The sequence below is a fragment of the Vigna angularis genome, chromosome 1, assembly GCF_016808095.1.
Source record: "Vigna angularis cultivar LongXiaoDou No.4 chromosome 1, ASM1680809v1, whole genome shotgun sequence".
Taxonomy (NCBI): domain Eukaryota; kingdom Viridiplantae; phylum Streptophyta; class Magnoliopsida; order Fabales; family Fabaceae; genus Vigna; species Vigna angularis.
Genome location: NC_068970.1, coordinates 63,244,233 through 63,265,651, shown reverse-complemented (window position 1 = coordinate 63,265,651; position 21,419 = coordinate 63,244,233). Strand labels below are relative to the sequence as shown.

The 21,419-nt window shown below is 32.9% G+C and overlaps 4 protein-coding genes across 6 annotated transcripts; 2 read left to right on the top strand and 2 right to left on the bottom strand.

The window, feature by feature from the left end:
- Nucleotides 1-778: 778 nt before the first annotated feature.
- LOC108347124 (protein unc-13 homolog) lies at nt 779-4,857 on the top strand. The gene is made up of 5 exons (XM_017586263.2): nt 779-1,367; nt 1,465-2,319; nt 2,522-2,989; nt 3,075-3,267; nt 3,366-4,857. The coding sequence occupies exons 1-5, from the start codon at nt 978-980 to the stop codon at nt 4,298-4,300; spliced, it is 2,841 nt and encodes a 946-aa protein (XP_017441752.1). The 5' UTR covers nt 779-977; the 3' UTR covers nt 4,301-4,857.
- Nucleotides 4,858-5,248: 391 nt separating this feature from the next.
- On the bottom strand, nt 5,249-8,097 carry LOC108346303 (protein phosphatase 1 regulatory inhibitor subunit PPP1R7 homolog). 2 transcript variants are annotated; one of them, XR_008247108.1, is made up of 7 exons: nt 7,729-8,097; nt 7,411-7,641; nt 7,175-7,321; nt 6,498-6,640; nt 6,283-6,397; nt 5,675-5,820; nt 5,249-5,591 (listed from the first exon to the last, which is right to left on the bottom strand). XR_008247108.1 is itself a non-coding variant. In XM_052873343.1 (6 exons), the coding sequence occupies exons 1-6, from the start codon at nt 8,005-8,007 to the stop codon at nt 5,740-5,742; spliced, it is 996 nt and encodes a 331-aa protein (XP_052729303.1). In that variant the 5' UTR covers nt 8,008-8,097; the 3' UTR covers nt 5,249-5,739. The 2 variants fall into 2 exon arrangements, 1 of the variants encoding a protein (XP_052729303.1); XM_052873343.1 differs by having other exon boundaries at nt 5,249-5,820.
- Nucleotides 8,098-8,209: 112 nt separating this feature from the next.
- On the top strand, nt 8,210-9,961 carry LOC108347145 (pentatricopeptide repeat-containing protein At1g77170, mitochondrial). Its single transcript, XM_017586293.2, has one exon. It carries the CDS (start codon nt 8,324-8,326, stop codon nt 9,698-9,700), a length of 1,377 nt encoding a protein of 458 aa, XP_017441782.1. The 5' UTR covers nt 8,210-8,323; the 3' UTR covers nt 9,701-9,961.
- A 5,281-nt stretch (nt 9,962-15,242) lies between these two features.
- Nucleotides 15,243-17,426, bottom strand: LOC108346973 (uncharacterized). Of its 2 annotated transcripts, none has more exons than XM_017586051.2 (2): nt 17,199-17,426; nt 15,243-16,627 (listed from the first exon to the last, which is right to left on the bottom strand). In XM_017586051.2, exon 2 carries the CDS (start codon nt 16,601-16,603, stop codon nt 15,557-15,559), a length of 1,047 nt encoding a protein of 348 aa, XP_017441540.1. In that variant the 5' UTR covers nt 16,604-16,627; nt 17,199-17,426; the 3' UTR covers nt 15,243-15,556. The 2 variants fall into 2 exon arrangements, with proteins under 2 accessions (XP_017441540.1, XP_017441539.1); XM_017586050.2 differs by having other exon boundaries at nt 15,243-16,607.
- Between the last annotated feature and the right edge of the window lie 3,993 nt (nt 17,427-21,419).

Below are 21,419 nucleotides of genomic sequence, written 5' to 3'. Positions count from 1 at the left end.
TAAGTTACCAATCAAAAACTAAATTTGAATTTATTTTAAGTTAAATGACTATCCATTTAAGTATTTTGGTGGAACAGTTTTTATTTTATTAGCTTGCATAAAGAGAAATATTAATTATGATAAGAAACAAGGCAAGTAGTGTAGAGGGAGATAGAGAGGTGGGCTCATGTATGTTTTTGGACTGATTGCTATGCACAAAAAGGAAACAAATAAAAACAAATACACTGGGGAAATTGCTTCCTGGACCCCATCAATATATCAATATAACGAAAATACTTAAATACCCTTCACCATTGTATAAAATGATATTTTTAAAAATTGATGGGGTGCAAGAAGCAGTTGCCAACTAGACCATTGAGTTTCGTAACGTGTTCTAGCCATTAATAAACTATTACCTTGTTGAAGTTCCAAAATGTCTTTATAACCATATATTAACAACTTTTTTTTAACCATTTTTTTACAATAAACTAAGTGTTACTGTTTTATTGGTTCATATTTGAAATGAATTCAACTTTACAAGGAATTGTAAAAAAGTTAAAGTTGTTAAAAATAACTTTTTCCAAAAAAAATATGAACACAATTAACATCAGTGCTCCTCCCTCCCCTACCTAAGGATCTTCGGGAGCAGCAATCACTAACTTCCTTTCGGATGTAACAAAATTGTTTGAAGTATTTGGGAGATATGCACAAAAGAGTTAACTTTGAAGCAGTGTTTCTTCCTTTGTTTATGTTTTAAACGAGTGATTCTTCCCTTTAAATTCTAAATAAGAATAGCTGAAGGAAGCATATTATATGTCTTCTAAGTTTTATCTACAGAGGAAGATGCCTTGTAAGTCAAGCAACACTAACAAACCCAATCTTCACACAAACTCACTCTTACACACACTCAACGACCGCAATTTTCCATTCATTATCTGCGCTGACTAAACAAACCATAGCAATGCTAATCGGCAAGAGTTGTTGTGTTGTCAAACACCATGCACGACCACGTTGTTGTCGAGTTCGACGACCTTCCTCCTTCAGCTTTCTCCGACGCAGCTCCCAACTTATCAGAACCGGAGCTCCGGGAAACGGCATACGAGATCCTCGTCGGAGCCTGCCGGAGTTCGGGGCCGAAGCCGTTAACGTTCGCCTCGCACTCTGACTCTAACAGAGGAGATAAACGGAATCCTTCGCCGTCCTTGTACAGGTCGCTGACTTTGAAGGCGTCGAGCGAGGTGAAGAAGAAGCTGGGACTGAAAACGACGACGTCGTGGAGGAATAGAAGGGCGGCGACGACGGGGGAGTTGATGAGGGTGCAAATGAGAGTGACGGAAGTCACTGACACTCGGGTCAGACGTGCCCTTCTCAGAGTAGCTGCTGGCCAGGTCTCTTTCTGCTCCAAACTTTTATTTTTCTATCAAATAAACCCTTGAGAATTTATTTAATGGTAGCAAGCTTACTTGGTGTTTGTTCTTGAAATAGCTCGGAAGACGAATAGAATCGATGGTTCTGCCCCTTGAGCTAATGCAACAGCTCAAGTGTCAAGATTTTGCTAGTGAACAAGAGTACGAGACTTGGCTAAGGAGGAATTTGAAGGTTCTTGAAGCAGGACTTCTCTTGCATCCTCTCTTGCCGTTAGATAAGCCAGATATTAGCGCACTGAGCCTGCAGCAAATAATCCATGGGGGCCTTGAGAAGCCCATGGATATTGGAAAAGACAATGAATCAATGCACGCACTTCGCAAAGTTGTTATGTCTCTTGCTTGTAGATCATCTGATGGGTCTGTTACCGATACATGCCATTGGGCTGATGGGTTTCCGCTAAACTTTAGGATCTACCAAACTCTGTTAGAAGCATGTTTTGATAATCATGAAGAAACCAGTGTGATAGAAGAGGTTGACGAGGTCTTGGAGCTCATCAAGACAACCCGGGTTATTCTTGGAATGAATGAGATGCTGCATAATGTCTGTTTTTCTTGGACCTTGTTTCAACGTTATGTTGCCACTGGTCAAGTGGAAAATGATCTGCTTTTAGCATCGAGTAATCTGCTGGCAGAAGCTGAGAAAGATGCCAAGGCGATGATGGATCCATTTTACTCAAAATCCCTGAGCTACGCATTGAATTTGATGTTAAGTTGGGCAGAAGAAAGGCTCCTTGCTTACCATGATACTTTCCATGATGGTAATATTGAGTCAATGCAAAGTGTTGTTTCTCTTGCTGTATCGTCAGCAAAGATATTGGCAGGAGATATCTCTCTTGAGTGTAGCAGGATGAAGAAAGAGGATGATATATCCTGCACCAGAGTTGAAAATTACATCACATCGTCATTGCATGCTGTTTTTATTAAGGCAGGTTCAACCCTTCAAACTTCCCTCCCTAAGCACAAACACTCATTATGTTAAGTTTAACTCTAAAGTAATTATTATAAAATTCAATAAATTTAATATATATGACTGATTAAACCACAATGGGAAGTCATATACTCTGTTGATTTATTAATGATTTAATGTTGAATGCTTATGCAATTTTTAAACCTAGTTTTGTTTGAAGCAGAAACTGGATCCACGGAACAGCAAGAATGCAGCTAGAGAAGAGGATAAAGTGTTTACACGTCTCTCAGTTCTTGCACGAGAAGTCAGCGAAGTGGCTTTTGGCGAGAAAGCAATGTTTAGTCCAATACTGAAGAGATGGCATCCAGTTGCTGCTGGTGTTGCTGTTGCTACCCTTCATGTATGTTATGGTCATGAGTTGAAGCAATATGTGAAGAGTGTTACGGAGTTGACTCCTGATACTGTACAAACGCTGATGGCTGCTGATAAATTGGAGAAAGATCTGGTACATATAGCAGTGGAAGATTCAGTTGACAGTGACGATGGTGGGAAATCCGTTATAAGGGAGATGTGTCCTTTTGAGGCTGAAGCTGTAATTATCAACCTGGTCAAGTCATGGATCAAGAACAGAGTGGTTACACTGGAAGAATGTCTTGACAGAAATCTACAAGAAGAGGTTTGTTGCTCGCAATCTAATCAATCAATCTACAAGAGAATTTTTTTTCAAAATCGCCTTCCTCAATTTATTCTTTTTGCTGTAGGTGTGGATTCCTGGTGCAAATAAAGAATGCTTTGCTCCTTCCGCTCTTGAAATTCTAGGAATCATAGATGACTCCCTGGAAGCGTTCTTTGTGTTGCCAATAATACCCATGCATGCAGTTTTGCTTCCTGAATTCATGTTTGCTCTTGACAAATCTCTCCAACAATACATTTTGAAGGCGAAAGCTGGCTGTGGTATATATTTACTGCATACCATTTCATAATCGTATACCAAACAGTTTCTCACCAATCCTCTTCATGACCAGCCTTTCATTTCATATCATCATCTGCAGGAAACCGTAATACCTTCATCCCAATCATGCCAGCTTTGACTCGGTGTTCGCCAGGATCAAAATTTCACGGTGTATTCAGAAAAAAAGAAAAGTCACAAGTGACTCAGAGAAGGATATTTCATGTTGGAACAACAAACGTGGAAAACTCGTTCGGATTACCCCAGTTTTGTGTTCGCATAAATACCATGCAGCGCATTGGCATGGGACTAAAGGCTATAGAAAGGAGGACCGTTGCCCGTCTTGGGAATTCTAAATCCACAACAGAGGATGGTATGGAGAAGAGATTGAAGTTCAAGCTTTCTAAAGCTGCTTCTGTTGAAGGTATTCGTCAACTCTCCGAGGCCATGGCATACAAAGTGATTTTCCAGGATCTCCGCCATGTTCTTTGGGATGGCCTATATGTTGTAGAAGTTTCATCCACTAGAATTGAGCCTTTTCTTGAGGAGCTTAACCAATGCCTGAAGATAATATTATCCACTGTGCATGAGAGAGTAATAACGCATATAATAACTGATGTAATGAAGGCTTCTTTTGATGGGTTCTTGTTGGTTTTGTTAGCTGGGGGTCCAGCACGAGCTTTCTCTCTTGAAGACCATGTTATAATTGATGAGGACTTTAAGCTTCTCAATGATTTATTCTGGTCCAATGGAAAGGGTTTACCAGCTGATTTGATAGAAAAGCATTCTACAAATGTTAAAGAAGTGCTTCCCCTCTTTCGCAGGGATACTGAGGACTTGACTAAGATATTCAGTCAGCTTATTATGGAAATGTATAATTCTTCAACGAAATCTCACTTGCCATTGCCCACGACATCTGGTCAATGGAGTCCAAGGGAACCAAACACTCTTCTGCGAGTTTTGTGTCATAGAAAGGATGAAACTGCTGCCAAGTTCCTTAAAAAGAACTACAACTTGCCTAAGAAGTCTAAGCGTTAATAAGACAAGGTACAACGTATAGTATTCTAAATCAACGAATAACCTCGTGGAAAAACCAATTTGTTCAGATGCTGCTGCTGCTATTGTGCCAGGATGCTTTTTTAGTGACAACCTAGATGATCCAAAATTAGTAATTGTAAATTGTAATTAGTAATTGTTTGCTTTGGTATTTTTCTCTGCTAAAAAACCATTTGAAATTTTCTTTCCAATCCAGATGACTTGAGGTTCATCACCTAGATGAAATTTCTTCATTCAAAAATTAACTTAGACACGACAATTATAGAGAACAGAGGGGAAGGAGATAAGTAGTATAATGAGGGATAAAAGATAAAAAATAATAATACTAGTATAATGTAATAAAAAATAAAAAATAACTGATAAAACTGAATCAATGCTACGGAAAGAATAAATTTTCTTATAAAGCATATAAAAACACCTAAAACAACACTTAATTCAAAAGTAATACAGTTACACATTTGTTTGTTCACGCTGTATAACATTTGTAAGTGCTTCCTAAAGAAAATACAAAACTTTTTCATAGGTTGTACAGCCTATAGATGATCACTCTGAAGTGGGAATTACCATGATGCTCACATCTTCGTTATTTATGGGGCTTCCTATTTGCAAGGTAAACATCATCCTAAAATTATGTAATAGCGTTGTTCGCAGACAACTCAATACAGTTTAAAAATGATAGCATGGAATGTTTGTAAGACAACGTGGTAAAACTATAACCAATGAAACAGCAAGTACATGATTTATTCATTTCTTTGTTATGGATAAGGACTTGGTTCTGCCTGCATTGGGTTAACCCATCAATATAGTTGTCCTGCATTAAGGTTAGACCGTCCATTCTGGATGGGCAGAACTTTTGACAGTCATTTCTAATATCCATTACTTGGAAAAAAAAATAATCCAGCTGAAGAACAACATCGGAGAGGAAAAGAGTTTTGAAGAATGACCATTAATATTAACTTGTTATGGAGAAGAAATTAGTAAAACAAATTTCAATGAATCTCTGGACGATCATTAATCTACACCTCTGCATACCACAAGCTGTGGCAGGAAATATAATAAACAACACCAATAATGCGTTACAATGCTTCTCAAAAATTGGTCGTAAAATAAATATAAATAAAAAAAAATGTGGTCTGCAAAACAAGTAACATATAACAAGCATATTCATCCGACAGGTAACAAATGTTCAGGCCACAATATTATCCAATGGTTGGTAAGCATGTTCTCTTCATTAGGTGGATAGAGCTAAATCATCAATCTTTCAAAGCGGAACCTGCATACATTACAGAAATGATCAAAGTGCAACCTATAACGCAACTATTAAGAATGACAGCATACAAACTATACAGAACTTACAAATGGATCTGCAAGGACAAAGCTTCAAAGTTACTGATTTCAAAGAGGCTGAAGCCAAGAAACTTCTAAGAAAATACATATGAATCAATTTGTTCGATGTTGGGGAATGTTTCCCTGAGGAATGCAGTATAGTTGGGTGATTTAGCCTGAAAGAAACAAGCAGGATTAGTTCCTAAATAAGTACATCATATACAGAGAAGTCCTAAAGAAGAAACATCAGACAAGGAATAACATGGAATCTGTCACTGAAGGATAAATATAAATGTCAAATTAAGCTTCCTCCCAGAAACCCAGTGCTTAGAAAATAACAAACAAACAGGGTCGAAAGGCTCAATGGTGAAAATATATAGCAGTACAACTTATAAATTATGCTTTTTACAGAGACTTCATTTACTTATCCAGTCAAAGCCACAAATAGAATAGTGGCAATGGGAGCTTCTAAATGAAACTCAATAAGATTATTCCCATTTTATAGTCTACAACACAATTCCCTAACAAGATTAATTAAAAAGTAACACTCATAGTATAATGCATAAAACAACATGGGTTATGCTCCAGGTTTCAAGAAGAAAATGAATCAAACACGTTACACTAAAAAGGAACCGTACACATGGGTTATGCTCCAGGTAGATGGTTGTAAGCTTCTCTCTACAACCAACAACAGCCTCAGCAATTCCTTCAAGTGATGCTATTTGGTTGTCGTTAAGCCACAAATCTTCCAATCTGCAATAAATTAAACAAGGCAATGAATTTACCGACGTAAGTCTTTTAAAAGTTATTTGTGCGGAGGGAAAAAGATGGACCAACGGAGAAGCAGACATACTGCGTCAGGTTCGTAATGTCATCCACTGAAGTTAACTTATTTGACGATACATCTAAAACCCGGAGATTGACTAATGTCGACAACCCTTCCATTTTTGAAATACCATTATGGCTCAAGTATAGTTCTTCTAGAGCTATGCAGCCCTGCATCCCAGAATGAAGATTAGCAACTATAAAGTTCTAAATTAATAATAAAGAGTTTAGTGGTTATGCACAGATGTAAAACAGTTTTACACTTAGATCCAAATCACAAATTACCAATTGAATGACTTTTAAGATTATTATAAAATTGAACAAACTTACCAACATGGTTGTTTTGTGATTGTTTGAAAGTGCAAAACCATTTTAAATAATCAATGCATAGTTTTTTTACCCTAAAAAAAGGGTGCGTGTGTGGTGGGGGGCGTTAACCTACTATTCACATAGTCCTTCTATTTATCTTCATCTTATGTTTTAATTCCTACACGAGAAAAAGGGTTAGTTCCTACAAACGCATAAAGTTAATTCTGCTGGTGTTATATAGTCACAAAAAAACATATAAGAACTAAAACTTAATAATTTTTTTGTATGGAGACTAAAACTTAAAATCGGAACTAAAGAGAACAAATGAATAGTTTACCCTTAAAGAATAAATTTGTGGAATCAAATTGAGGGCAACCCCATCGGTAGAGAGCATACCTCAAAACCCGTCATTGAAGTGAGACGATTGCTTTGCAAACTAATTTTCTTAATGCAATTGAGACCACACAGATTTACAACTTTAATTCGATTCCGACCGAGCCACAGCTGCTGCAAATTCGTAAGGCTCTGCAAATTCTCCATTACCTGAATCACAAACAAAAAAAAAATCAAAAACCCCATTGGAACAAACAAAGCACAGACCCGGTAACTTAACACCGTTAACCTCAACACACCCGCAATTTATTGGAGCCGAGTTCAAGAATCTGCAGCTGATGGAAGTGGTCGATCTCCTCGATCTTCAAAACTTGATTCATGGACACGTAGAGTTCCTTGAGCGTATCGGAGACCTTGGCACAGCCGTGTAGCGAACTAATCTCGTTGAACGAAACATCGAATACCAGAAGCTTCTGGAATATGCTGACGTCAGGAATGTTCCTCAATTGATTATCCCGCAGCACAAGCTCCTGCATGTAGAAAAAAAGAGATTAAAACAAACGCGTATGAGAAAATGTTATTCATCCATCCAAACAGAGGCTTAAGCGACAACATACCTCGAGCGACGCGAGGGCGCTCCAGGAAGAGAGAGGGAGAACGGCGTTGTCGGTGACGAGGTTCTGGCGCAGTGAGAGCTTCTTAAGATGGGAGAGGTTGGCTATGCGCGGGTCCAGCGTGGACAAGCGATTCGCGGTGAGGTCCAACTCGGTGAGAGTGGGAGGCAACTCGACCGAGTCAAGGTCGTGGAGCTGGTAACTGCTGAGATCCAAAATCGTTGATGAAGGATCGTCTTCGTCGTGATCCGGAACCGCTATTGATTCTACCGACTCCTCCATCTTCCAATTAAAGAAGATTCCAATTTCACTTTCTGCTTCAACCAAAAGAACACATTGCCTTGCCCTGCCCTGCAAAATGCAACTCAAACTGTTTAATTTTTTCTTATACCTGTCGGGCCATCTGGGCTGGGCCAGGAATGAGGCCTGCTATTTTTTTAGGGCCTTTCCCTACACTCTTTATAATTGCATACTACCTAAAATGCCCTTAGTCTTGGTTTTTGAAAACCTCGCTCAATGTAAACGAAAGAAAAGGCTTGTTTTTTCGGCGCACATGCCTTGCCATGCATATAGCATGTAGCAGCGCAAGGACACTGTTATGTCTATGCGCAAGTTCTTCCAACTCGCGTTCCCCCTTCGTCGTCGTCGTTGTTTCTCTACCCAAAACTCTGCGTTTCGATCTCTTCTGGATTATTCAGGAAGCGACCTTGTAGCGTTGGTAGCTACTCATTTGTGTAATTGTTCTACTGTACAGGAACTGAATCGATTGTATGCCCACGTTCTAAGGACGCATTTTTTTAACTCCAATCCGGCGCCATTTAATTGGAACAATATTATAAGATCATACACCAGGCTAGAGGCTCCACGTAATGCACTTCGCATCTATGTTTTAATGATGGGGAATGGGGTTTTGCCCGATTGTTATACCCTTCCCATTGTTCTGAAGGCAGTCTCCCAAACTTTTGATGTTAAGCTCGGGAAACAGGTTCACTCAGTTGGTATCAAGATTGGACTGCAATGTAACGAGTTCTGTGAAACTGGATTTTTAAGTTTGTATTTTAAAGCTGGCGAGTTTGGAAGTGCCCGAATGGTATTTGATGAAAATCCTGACCCGAAGCTTGGTTCTTGGAATGCTGTAATAGGTGGGCTTTCCCAAGCTGGCCTTGTCCGGGATGCGATCGGCGTATTCCTTGATATGAAGAGGCGGGGATTTGCGCCGGATGGGTTGACCATGATTAATGTGACTTCCGCTTGTGGGAAGATTGGTGACCTCAACCTGGCTCTCCAGGTGCATAAATGTGTTTTCCAGGCTGAAGCTCGTGAAAGGACTGATGTTTTGATGTTGAATTCGCTTATTGATATGTATGGGAAGTGTGGGCGGCTGGACCTGGCTTACAAGGTTTTTGCAACTATGGAGGAACGAAATGTGTCGTCGTGGACGTCCATGATCGTGGTGTATGGGATGCATGGATATGTGAGGGAAGCACTGGAATGCTTCTGTCATATGAGGGAGGCTGGGGTGAGGCCAAATTATGTGACTTTTATTGGAGTGCTTAGTGCCTGTGTGCATGGTGGGGCAGTTCGAGAAGGGAGATTTTATTTTGATATGATGAAGAATGTTTATGGCATAACACCCCAATTGCAGCATTATGGATGCATGGTGGACCTTCTGGGCCGAGCTGGATTGCTTGAGGATGCCAGAAGAATGGTGGAGCAGATGCCTATGAAGCCAAACTCGGTAGTGTGGGGGTGTTTGATGGGTGCGTGTGAAAAATATGGGAATGTGGACATGGCGGAGTGGGTAGCTAAGCATTTGCAAGAATTGGAACCTTGGAGTGATGGGGTTTACGTGGTGTTGTCTAATATCTATGCCAATAGAGGCTTGTGGAAGGAGGTGGAGAGAATAAGATCGGTAATGGAAGAAGGAAAACTTGCTAAGGTTCCTGCTTATAGCCTGACAACTAATTCAAATTGAAGATACTTTTTTAAACATCAGTAATTTACACTAAATGTTTCGCCTGTATTGACCATGACTTGCAAATTGATGTTTTCATTTTTCAATAATGTATACTCCATAAACAGAAGATGTTTCCATAACCATTATTTTTGTGTTAATGGGGCAAGTTAGATAGGGGAAGACCCAATTAAAGGTATGGATAGCTCACCAGAGAGTAGATCAATTTTGATCTGTAAATTCTCTGTTGTTAATTACAGAATAAGTTGATTTTTAGTTTAAGCTTTCATATTGCAAGGTTATAATCTAGTCTTTGTAACTGAGGATTGAGAATCTTATTCATGCGTGATCCGCAGATATGACTGTTAAACTTATACCGAATTCAGCCTTGTGATGCATGGAGTGAATGTTTTTGCTTGACAGAGAAGAAAAATGACACTCTTTGTTTTCGGAAAAGTGAAAGCTAAATTCACTCACGAAGAGGAAGAAAAGGAAGTTGGCAGAGAAAAAAATTGTCACTCCATGATTCATTCACTCAATATGATTCTGATATATACTGCCTCATGCCTTTTATAGGCTTTCAAAAACAATAAAATAATAAAATCAAGATAAACAAAAACTTAGTTCCTAAGAAATAATGGCGGTGCAGTAAAATAAGGAAGTTAAATTGCGTGGCTCTGCCACACGTTCTTTCAAATCAATAGTTTGTTTTTTAAGAAAATACCAATTCATCCTAAGATCTCATTTTGCAACTCCAAAATTACACTTTTAACCTTTTGACATCTCATCCTACACTTTTAACTTTATAAGAAAATTTATTTTTAATTTTAATAAATATATTTTTATTTTCTTTTCTTTTTTTTTTGTTAAAAAGACTCTACACCACCTTAATAATAATTAAATTTAAAATTTTAATATTATTTAATATAATTTTATATTTTAATAATTATTACAATATAATTTATATTATAATAATAGTTATATTAAAAATATAAAAATAAAATAATTAAAATAAAAATAATAACAGAAAAGAAAATTATATTAAATAAAATATTTAATATATTCAAATACATTAAATTATATTAATATATTAAATTAAATTAAATAATTATTAAAATTAAAATAATAAACAAAATTTTAAAATAATTATTTATCAAATAACAAATAAAATTATATTAAATAAAACATTTAACTATACTAAATTATATTAAAATAATAAAATATTAAATTAAATTAAATATTTATTAAAATTTATATATAAAATAAAATTTTAAAAATCATTCTTTAGCGGATATGGATATCCGATACATAACTTATCGGATATCTATATCCGATTAACAAAATTTTCAAAATTTTGTTTTTTTAAATTTTAATAATTATTAAATTAAATTTAATATTTTAATATAATTTAATATATTTAAATATATTAAATATAATATTAAGTATTATTTTTATTTTCATTTTTATTTTTATTTTAGTTATTATTTTTCAATTTTTTTAATAGAACTATTTTAAAAATATAAATTATATTTTATTAATTATTAAAATATAAAAATATAATAAGTAATATTATAATTTTTATTTAAGTTTAATATTTATTAAATTTTAAATAAAAAGCACAAGCATTAACATATTTTATAAATTTTAATATATAAATAAGTGTTTTAAAATATTTACTTTTATTTAAAATTTAATAATTATTTAATTTATTTTAATATTTTATTATAATTTAATATATTTGAATATATTAAATCAAACTTATTATTATTTTTTTTATTATTATTATTATTATTTTTATTTTATTTTTATGTTTTTAATATAACTATTATTATAATATAAATTATATTTTAATAATTATTAAAATACAAAATTATTTTAAATAATATTTAAATTTTAAATTAAATTAAATTAAATTATTTTTAAGATAGTGAAGATTATTTTTAATAAAAAAGAAAAGAAAATGGAAAAATATTTATTAAAGTTAAAAATAAAGTTTTGAAAAAAATGGAGGTGCAGGATGAGATGCCAGAAGGTTAAAAGTGGAATTTTTGGAGGTGCAGGATGAGATCTTGGAGGTGTAGGATGAAACACTCAATACCAATTACTTGGTGATAAAGTGATCTGCGGCCCAATAAAGAAACAATAACTTGAGAGGGTTACTCCCTACACCACCCCACATTGCTCTATGTAACACCACATTTTTTGAAAAATTCAAAATTATCTTTTATATTTTAAAATATCTTACACTCCTACATTTTTTCTTCAACGGATGTCGATATTCGTTGAAGAAAAATACTTCAACGGATATGCTACATCCGTTCAAGTTTTTTTTTAGTTTTTCATTTATTAATTTAATATTTTTTATATTATTAAGTAAACAGATGTGCCACATTCGTTAATGGATGTGGCTACATCCGTAAGGTTTTTTTATTTTTTTTTAGTTTATTAATTTATTATATTTTAAATTAATAGATAAATATTATTTAAATTTTTTAAACTTTATTAAATAATTATATATAAATTAATTTTATTTTATTTAATAAAATAATTATTATTAATTTAATTTATATATTATTATTTAATTAATTATTATAATATAAATATTATAAATGAAGCGGATGTGCCACCTTAACGATCCACATCCGTAGTTTTTTTTTAGTTTATTAATTTATATATTTTAAATTAATATATAAATATTATTTTATTAAATTAATAATAATTATTTAATTGAATAAAATAAAATTAATTTTCGTAATATATTATAAAAAAATGAAAAATAAAAGTAATTTATAAACTAATTAAAATATAATATTTAAAAAACTAAAAAAAAAAATACTTAAACGAATGTTGTCACAACCGTCAACGGACATCCGTTGAATATAATTAATTAAAAAATTGGGTATGGGGTGAAACGAATGTTGATATCCGTTTTATATCAAGGGTAAATTAAGTATGGGGTGGTACAGGAAGCAATTGGTGATGGTGGAGGGAGAAACACTCATAACTTAATCTAATTTTTCCTCAAAAAGACAAGGGGGTTTCTTCTTGCACCCGTTGTTTTCTTCCTGCATTCCCAAATTTTTCATAATGGCCTAAAGAACTTGGCACTTTGACCAAGTTTAGGTTATTGTGGAGGAGTAATGGGCCAAAATTGTGGAGGAGGGTGTAGGTTTTGTTCATGTGTAACAAGGGCATAGTGAAGTGTGAAATCTAATTAAAGATACTTGTTATAGTGAAAGACAATTGGATTTCGTGTTTTAGTTAACATAGAGAATAACAAAATTATAGGATACGTTCAGATAATGGAATTTTGAAATTCAATATACACAAATAACGAACTTCAAAATCCGATAAATATACATAACTTCACATTATTAGATTTCAAAATCCAACACAAACACAATTGGATTTTAAAATTCTATAAACATACATGACTTCATATAATTGAATTTTATAATCTGACACACACAAAGACAATCGGGCTTTAAAATAGTAAGCAAGAATTACGTCGAATAAACTTGTAGAGTTTTTGTGTCTCAGCGTACAGGTTTGTGATTCTAGTCGTGTGCTTTTAAGTTAAGTGTTACGGTGGAGATTTTTTTTTGAATGGTTATGGTGTTATTGATGGGAATTCAGGGAGTCTAAGTTTCACATTAGATAGAAATAAGAGAGTATGACAGTATATAAAGATGAAAGACTTATTGACTCATTGCTTTAAGATTTTTGATAGAGGAAGTAGTGTTAATCACTTGTATGGTTGGACTCAGATCTTATTGATGTTTGTGTATTCTTCTAATAGTTTATTTTGTTACATATGAATATGAGTGTTGTACCGAATTTATTTCATTTTCTTAAAATGTTTTTTTGTTTCTGAGTGATGATTATGGTTTATACTTCATACAAAATTCAACAAGTTGAGAGGCATTTTTCATATATGATAGTATCTAAGGCGCTGGTGGCAAAGATTGATAGGCCAATGGGAAGTCAGTTTCCAAACCGCAAAAGATAGCCATGATATTCTTAACTCATGGGCAACAAACTTGGATAAATTTCTTGATCTTGTGGAGAAGAGTTGTCATCAAATACACAAGGAAACCATGGTCCATAAAGTCAACATCAATCGTGGTGTGAAGATAATACCAAAAATTATATTTAGTGAGAAGAAGAAGGATGAAAGAGATGGAATAGAAGCTGTTACCTTTGTTGTTTGTATGATGTGTGATGGAATCTTGCGTGGAGCATTCTTGATAACAATGTTAAGTGGAACACATAACCTACACCTCTCCTTCACAATCCAGCTCCCATTACTCCTCCACCACAAACCTAAACCTAGTAAAAATCAATAGTCTTATGGCCATTACTAATCTGGGGTGCATGAAGAAAACAAGGGGTGCGGGAAGAAGCCTCAAAAAATCAAATTTGTATAATTCCAAGCACTCTCTTCACTTTTAAAATAATTGAGTTTCGTAAAAATATCCACCACTCGATCTTTTTAGTCTGACAATAAATATTTTCACTTTTTTAAAACTCAATTTCCCCGAAATTGCCTATCAAGGTGCTTTGTCTGCAAGTAAAAAAAACGGATATTTAGTTAATTTAATGGCATATTTGGTAGTCACCAAATATTTTTGTAGGAGAATGTTATTCTGATTTAGTATATGGAATTCTCATCTTTAACATAGATGTTATCAAGATTCGTTCCACAAGTTAGTTAAAAAAAAACATACTTCATTATTACTTATAGTCAAATAATGTCGATTCCTAAACCTAAGACGATATTTACTGTAATTTTTACATTTTTTCTCTCATTCTGGTTGCAGTTTCATTATGTCAATCACACGGATACTCCCTCTTTCCTTCATACTTGTCTCTTCCACTCCATGAGTGTATACACGGATGAAGTTGGGTGTGGAACAAAGACATTAGCTTTTAGTGATAACTTAGTTATGTTCTCGTTTGCCTTTTGGAGAATCCCAATCAATGCAGTGCTGTAACGAATAGAGGGAGGCTGCTGGGTAGGTGTGGGTGAGTGGCTGCCAAATTTAGAGCCAATGCAATTAAAGTTTTCTCTTTCTATTTACCTTTTTCTCACCTTTTTGCATTATTACGGAGTAATAAGGACTACAGCCAAGCCTACAACGTATTGCAACTCTCAAAATGTGATTTTCATTATGAACTACGTCCTTCAGACCAAAAAGAGTAGGATTTAGGAATAAGGCATCACCTCTTACCTCAAACCCTTTACAGCATATCATCGGTATCTTTTATTATTGCGTCAATATATCAGATTTTCATCTATTCTTTCTTTATTTCTGCTAATAGTGCCTCGTATATGTCCACCAACAGCTACCAGAAATGGAGTGTGTTGACTTCATACCTGTGAACCCATTTGTAGGAATTGCCAATCATATCAGAAAACTACTTTTGAGGACCGAATAAAATACTTGGAGATACAACATTCTCCCAAAATGTGTTTTCCATTCATAAAATTAGAAATCATGGGAATCTAAATCCTTGTCACCGATTTGCAATGAAAACCAACTTACTTAAACAAAGCTGAATGTAGCTGCAAAACAAAAATGTATCATTCACAACAATTACAGTTATTTTGGCCTATACAGTTTTTCAAATCCAACGAAAACAAAGCTGCATATCTAAATGAAACCTCGAGGTCCTTGGCCAAATTCAGCAGCTAGTGATCTAAAATGTTACAATTCCCTATGTATAATTACATCATACATAGTCATGAATTAAAAAAACTCTATAGCCTAGAAACTCACCCCTTACAGCTCTGTATTTTATTTTTTTTCACTAATGAAAAGTGGCATCTATGAACTATGGTTTACAAAGATGAGAAACATAATCTCATTAAACCAACTAGCTATCTGCTTCACCGATTTCTGAAATGTGTTTGATGCCTGAAGTATCGTAATGAGCACTAATATTTCCTGCATTAGTTTCTTCATCAGCATCGTTCTTTGATGTTTCCGGATTCACTTCAACGGTGTTATCTTCTACGTGTGTGACCTCATAAATGTGTTTTCTTAGCCAACTTCCTTTACTAACATTTGACAGATTTTCTTCATGCACAATGTGTGCCCGACCAAATACCACTATCTCAGTTTCATTAACATCAGGTGGGGCACCATTTTCATCATGAAAGCTTTGGACCTCGTCTATTTCCTCTGTCAATTCAGCATTCGTGGCACCCTCCACCACATTTTTATGTATCCCGGTTTCCTTTTCTCTTATTTTTGGTCCTTCATCTCCATCATTCTCCTTTTCTGAGAAATCTAATGTGGCATTCTGTCTAACATGCTCATCATATAGCTGTTTCCTGAGTTGTACTTCTTTTTCTATGCCATTACTTTTAGAATCGTTTACTTTTGATCTTTTTGGGTATTTCTCAATGCCATGCTTTTTGTGACCTGACTCACTACTCCTTGATTCTAAACCAACCTTTCCGACTGTTGTTTTGGATGAATCTCTGCATTGATTTTCAGATAACACCTCAGGTAGAGTTTTTGGTTCAAGTTCCACTTCTTTTCTTTCTCTCGTGCTGAATTTCTCATTGATATTTACAAGCTCTGCTTCAGCCTTATCTTCCTTGGCTCCGTCAGATGATTCTGATCCATCATCGCTGCCACTACTTGACTCTTTAGCTTCTCCTGCAGAGTCTACATTTCCCGAGTCAGGAAAATCTATTTCGTATACGCGTGGTAGGATCCCTTTACGCCCTAACAATTTAGCTCCATGTCCTCCAACAAGGTTGGTTTCATCGCTATAGTTCTCTCTATCATTTCTTGATTGCTTGATCTGATATAACATCCAGGAACCAACAGCCAAAACTAGCATCACCTTCAATGCCTGCTTTATAATAGCAACTTTTGGTCTCTGGGCCCTGCCAAAAGCTTGATACTCCATTCTTCTGCATATGATTCAGAATCTCTGTCAATCAAATAAATATTTAACATCTACGTTCTTGCATTAATTCCGGAAAAGTAAAACTACTAGTAAATCTTGAAAACCAGCAAGAGGGTATAAGCAATTCCAATAAACAATTAGATAAACAAGTCCGGTTACAAACAATTACATTAAAGAAAGTTTTAGATAAAAACAAGTACAGCTACAGAAAGATAAGAGGCGCATGTGCAGGCACCGCCAAAAGTACTCTAATAATCCTGACTTGAAACAAAATTCAAGAAATAAAAAGTCAAACAAGTGAAACCAATTCATTCAAACGCGGCGGAGAAGTATTTCTTCCATGGCAGATGCTCTTAGAATCTCAACCAGGACAATCATCAAGTCGATATGCACATTCATGGACCCTTTGATGTCCCAAACATGATTCCCAAGAACATTTAATTTCATGAGAAACTACTTAATCCAAGAAAGAAATTTGAGCATGATGGTTGATGAAAACAAGAAGAAAGAAAGAATAAAAGATTGCAGAGGTATAGAAAATTCAACAGAAAAAGAAAGAGAAGCAAGAAACGGAGTGGTCTATCGAGTAATTTACCTTTTGCCTTATTTTCTTAGCTGAGGAAGTGATCTTGTTATTTGTTGTGTGGGATTACGGTTGTTCAGTCTATTTGTACTTTAAAATTGTAGTTGGAACAAGAAAATCAAAATGAATGGTTTTGAAAGTACAGAAAACCAAGAAGAGTAGTTGGGAGAACCCAAAAGTAGCAGTTTACATTTTGTCGCCATCTAAAATAATCCTGGGACGGGATTCTCCGACACGCAACTAGAGAAAGTCAAAGAAATCATTCGGCCAAAATTTCAGAATTCAAACCACTTATTAAGCCTTCCCTTCAGTGATTTACTTTTTCTTGATGGACTCAGTTTCTTACTGCACCCCCATAATTTTCTTCCTGCTCCCATATAAAAAATTCATTTTATTCTTTTCTAATTACATAATTCGAAAAGCATTTTTTATTTTATTTTTGGATTATATAATTTTAAAATAGAAAATAACTTCAGAATTATATAATCCTAAAACTAAATAACTTTGGGATTATATAATCCAGAGTTCATTTTTATTTCCAACACAATTCACAGAAGACAAAATAGGAAGTTTCTTTTTACGAGGTGCACAAAAAACTTACGAAGGTGTAGGAAGATAGGAAGAAACTTCCATAGGATCAACTTCCTATGTTGCTATTGACACCTCCAGCTTATTAATTAAACCTCCAACAAAGTTAAGAAAATAAAAATTATTGAAAATTTAGCTAAAAAAACCTTTGTTAAAAACAAATTATCAGTAATTAACTCAACCAAAAGTTTCTGTATTGTTAATTTAAAAAAATGTCCTTGAGAAACAAAAGAAGTAACTTTTTTATAAAAAAAAAATTATTAATATGTTAGTTTTTTAATAGGAAGACTCGAATTTATGATACATCTATCTTTTTCTTTCTTCTTTACTGATAAGGAGAAGTAAAATGAATAGGAAAACTTTGTGTTTAATTATATATGAATTTGTTTATAAACACCTTTTTATTATTACAAAGACAAAAAAGAAGTCCATGGCAAGACAGGTTTGATAATGTATATTTTAAATATTTTTATAATTAATATATTATTTTATGAAAATATTATGTTGTCAAGAGTCACGCGTTACAACTAAAACTCTCTTTTTTTTTTCTTGGTAAATAAAATATATACTACATCCTTGAAAGTCATGCATTACAACTAAAACTCGTTTTATTCATTAAGCTATTTAATGTTAGTAAAAATGAAATTGGAAGAAACACGTTTTGAAGAAAACATCTAGGGAAATATTTGTTAATATTTGGATCAATTTATTGAGAGAGAGATTTATAGTATTCAGTTAAAAGAAAAGGCTAATTTAAGTTATATGTTGCATATAATTGGAATGATCTCACCCTAGAACTATATGTCACGCAAATGCAAAGCAATAAAAGAAAAGTTATGAACAATTTATGTAAAATAATTGAAGAAATAAATAAGAAAGAATTACCATGCTAAAGCAACATGATTCAATATGTTTATGACAGAATTTACTATCACAGATACTATAATATGAGGTTTTTTAATAATACACTCTGATTAACATACTATTCAAATGTTTCAGTTCAACAACAACTCTAATTTATTTATCAACAGGTTTTTGTATATAATACATAACTGAAATTAGTTTTTGTGTGAAATGTGCTTAAATAAAATGTTCTACTGAGATTATCCAATACAAAAAGACACGTTTTACTACTAGACATTATGAATAAGTTATATAAGATAATTTAGGAATCTTGACAAATTTTTTAATAAATCAATTTTCAAATTCTATTGTGACCAAATGTGATTATAAAGAACTAATATGTAGCTAATGTTTTAAAAAAAAGTAGAAGAAGACAAATATTTTTTAAAACATACAACAAAAAGTTATTGCTCAAGTCAGGCCCCCAATTGTCTTTTACATTTATATAAATTAATATATATATATATATATATATATTTAATTTTTTTAAATATATTTTATATATTTGACATCTAATCTTTTTTATAAATTTATATAAAGATTTTTATATCTCTAAAACATTTGTTGAAGATCCATTAATACATAAGCCATTGTAATATAAGGTTGCACTATTCGATACACAGCTAAAGATAAAAAAAAAAAGAGAGAAGTTATAGAAAAAAAAAATACTAACTTCATAAATGTCTCTTGCAAAATAATCCTTAAAATGGGTTTACATAGATTGGAATTTGATAAAATATTTTATAGAGCTGGAAAAAATTATAAATAATACATTCAAAATATTTTCATCATATTTATTTCACAAATGAAAATCTTTATAATGCCAATGAAAAAAAAATAATAAAAAATATGGACATTTGATTTTTATTCATGATATTTTTTGTATAAATTACTCATATTTTTCATAATTATTTATTCAATTGTTCGTATTTATTTAACTAAAGTTATACACTCTTAATTAATTTCTTGTTTTTATGTTGTTTATCATAAATCCACACTTAATTAAAACTCCTAGTTATTCAATTTTTCGTTTAATTAATCATTTACATACCTCATAAGTGTCTAGTAGCCCTTTAAATTCATATTAATCTGAACACTTATCATACATTAAAAGAATACATTCAAGAGAAAAACAATCCTTTCTAATTTAAAATACAAAATGAGGCACTGAGAATCTAAGTTATATGAAATTTAATTATTTATTGTCATTTTGCAGTACAAATGAAAGGAAATAAGCTGCAAGGTACTAAGCCATGGAAGAATAAAAGGAAATAACAAAATATTTTAATATTTTTCATATAAAGCACTACCTAAGGCAAAAATCACGTGGAAGGTATTACCCACACCATCAACTTATTATTTATACTATTCAATATATCGTATATATGCTTGAATCCCACATTAATTAATCCCTTGATTTATGGTCACTTTCCACATGCTTACCATTGTATACTACTATCAGAATAGAAGTCCTATTTGCATATGTCATTACAAAACATTTTAACGATAAAGTGAGAAAAAAAGAGAAAACACTTACAATTTTCATTAAGAAAAAAAAATATATTTTAAAATTGAAATATTTTAGTTACATTATTGTTGTTATTATTAAAATGGTAATCTAATATATGTTTCCATTATATTCTAAAGTGAATCCAACACACAAGTGTTGAAATTATAATAATGGCTTAAATTGTGTAAAGTATTGGAAAAGTGAAGCATGTGTTATCCCTTCGAAATTGTCTTGCTCTTATCTAGATGCTTTTATAAAGTAAAGTGTCTAAAGTCTAAGACATGATTCAAAGTCAAAGGTTTTTGCTTGGAAGAGGACTAGGCTAAGGAAACTCCTCCATCTATATATTCTTATCCTCTATAATAATAACATTTTACTTGTTGCATTAAAAAATAAAATATTACTTTACTTTCTCACTCTCTCTGTAACAATGTAAACAAAGTTGAAGAACTTAAAACAACTTTTTCATAAAAAGATTCAATGGAAACAAAACTTAATTAGATATAGGTGAACGGAATTTTATCTTACGCAAAAATATTTGTACTAATATGTCATAATTTTATTTAATAAAATTCAGTTTAACATAAATATTGTACAATCTAATGTATAAAAACATTAGATTTTTTTTACGTCAAACATGGTATAATCTAATGTAAATAACTGTTTTTATGTTAAATATTGTACAAGTTAACATAAAATTATGTTAAGTGTTTTTCATTCTATTTAAATTTATGTGTCCCACATTAATATCAATCCTAAAACAAACGAAAAAAAAATCCAAAATAACATAATTAAAAAGTCCTTAACCGTATATTAGTGTTAATTGACTCAAAATATCAAATTGTAATAAAAAAATATAAATTGGATTAGTAATTTATCTAATCGACTATATAACAAATAATAATAATAACATAAATTATGTAATATTAATTCTTAAAGAAAGTATGTCATAGAACAATAAATAACTTAAATTTATATCATTGGAAAACGTATAAATTTATAATTCCTCTATAAAAATGTATAAGTTCTGGCATCCAAGAAAATTCTACTTAAACATTGAATTGGACATTCAATTGCCATTAAAATCCAATTCAGCTAACAAATTAGCTATAATTAAATATAGTCATTTTTATAAAGAGGAGGCTAGATATATTCTATTTTCAATTATTTTTGTCTCTTGTAAATTATCTACACTCATTTGTTCTGAATTAATGTGAGAATTGATCTTTCGT

Coding starts and splice junctions, on each gene's coding strand:
- LOC108347124 (XM_017586263.2), top strand. CDS start 978: ATGCACGACCACGTTGTTGTCGAGTTCGACGACCTTCCTCCTTCAGCT. Junction 2,990..3,074: donor ACAGAAATCTACAAGAAGAG/GTTTGTTGCTCG, acceptor TTTTTGCTGTAG/GTGTGGATTCCTGGTGCAAA. Junction 3,268..3,365: donor GAAGGCGAAAGCTGGCTGTG/GTATATATTTAC, acceptor CATCATCTGCAG/GAAACCGTAATACCTTCATC.
- LOC108346303 (XM_052873343.1), bottom strand. CDS start 8,007: ATGGAGGAGTCGGTAGAATCAATAGCGGTTCCGGATCACGACGAAGAC. Junction 6,641..7,174: donor CTTCAATGACGGGTTTTGAG/GTATGCTCTCTA, acceptor TCTGGGATGCAG/GGCTGCATAGCTCTAGAAGA. Junction 5,821..6,282: donor ACCTGGAGCATAACCCATGT/GTACGGTTCCTT, acceptor TGTTTCTTTCAG/GCTAAATCACCCAACTATAC.
- LOC108347145 (XM_017586293.2), top strand. CDS start 8,324: ATGTCTATGCGCAAGTTCTTCCAACTCGCGTTCCCCCTTCGTCGTCGT.
- LOC108346973 (XM_017586051.2), bottom strand. CDS start 16,603: ATGGAGTATCAAGCTTTTGGCAGGGCCCAGAGACCAAAAGTTGCTATT.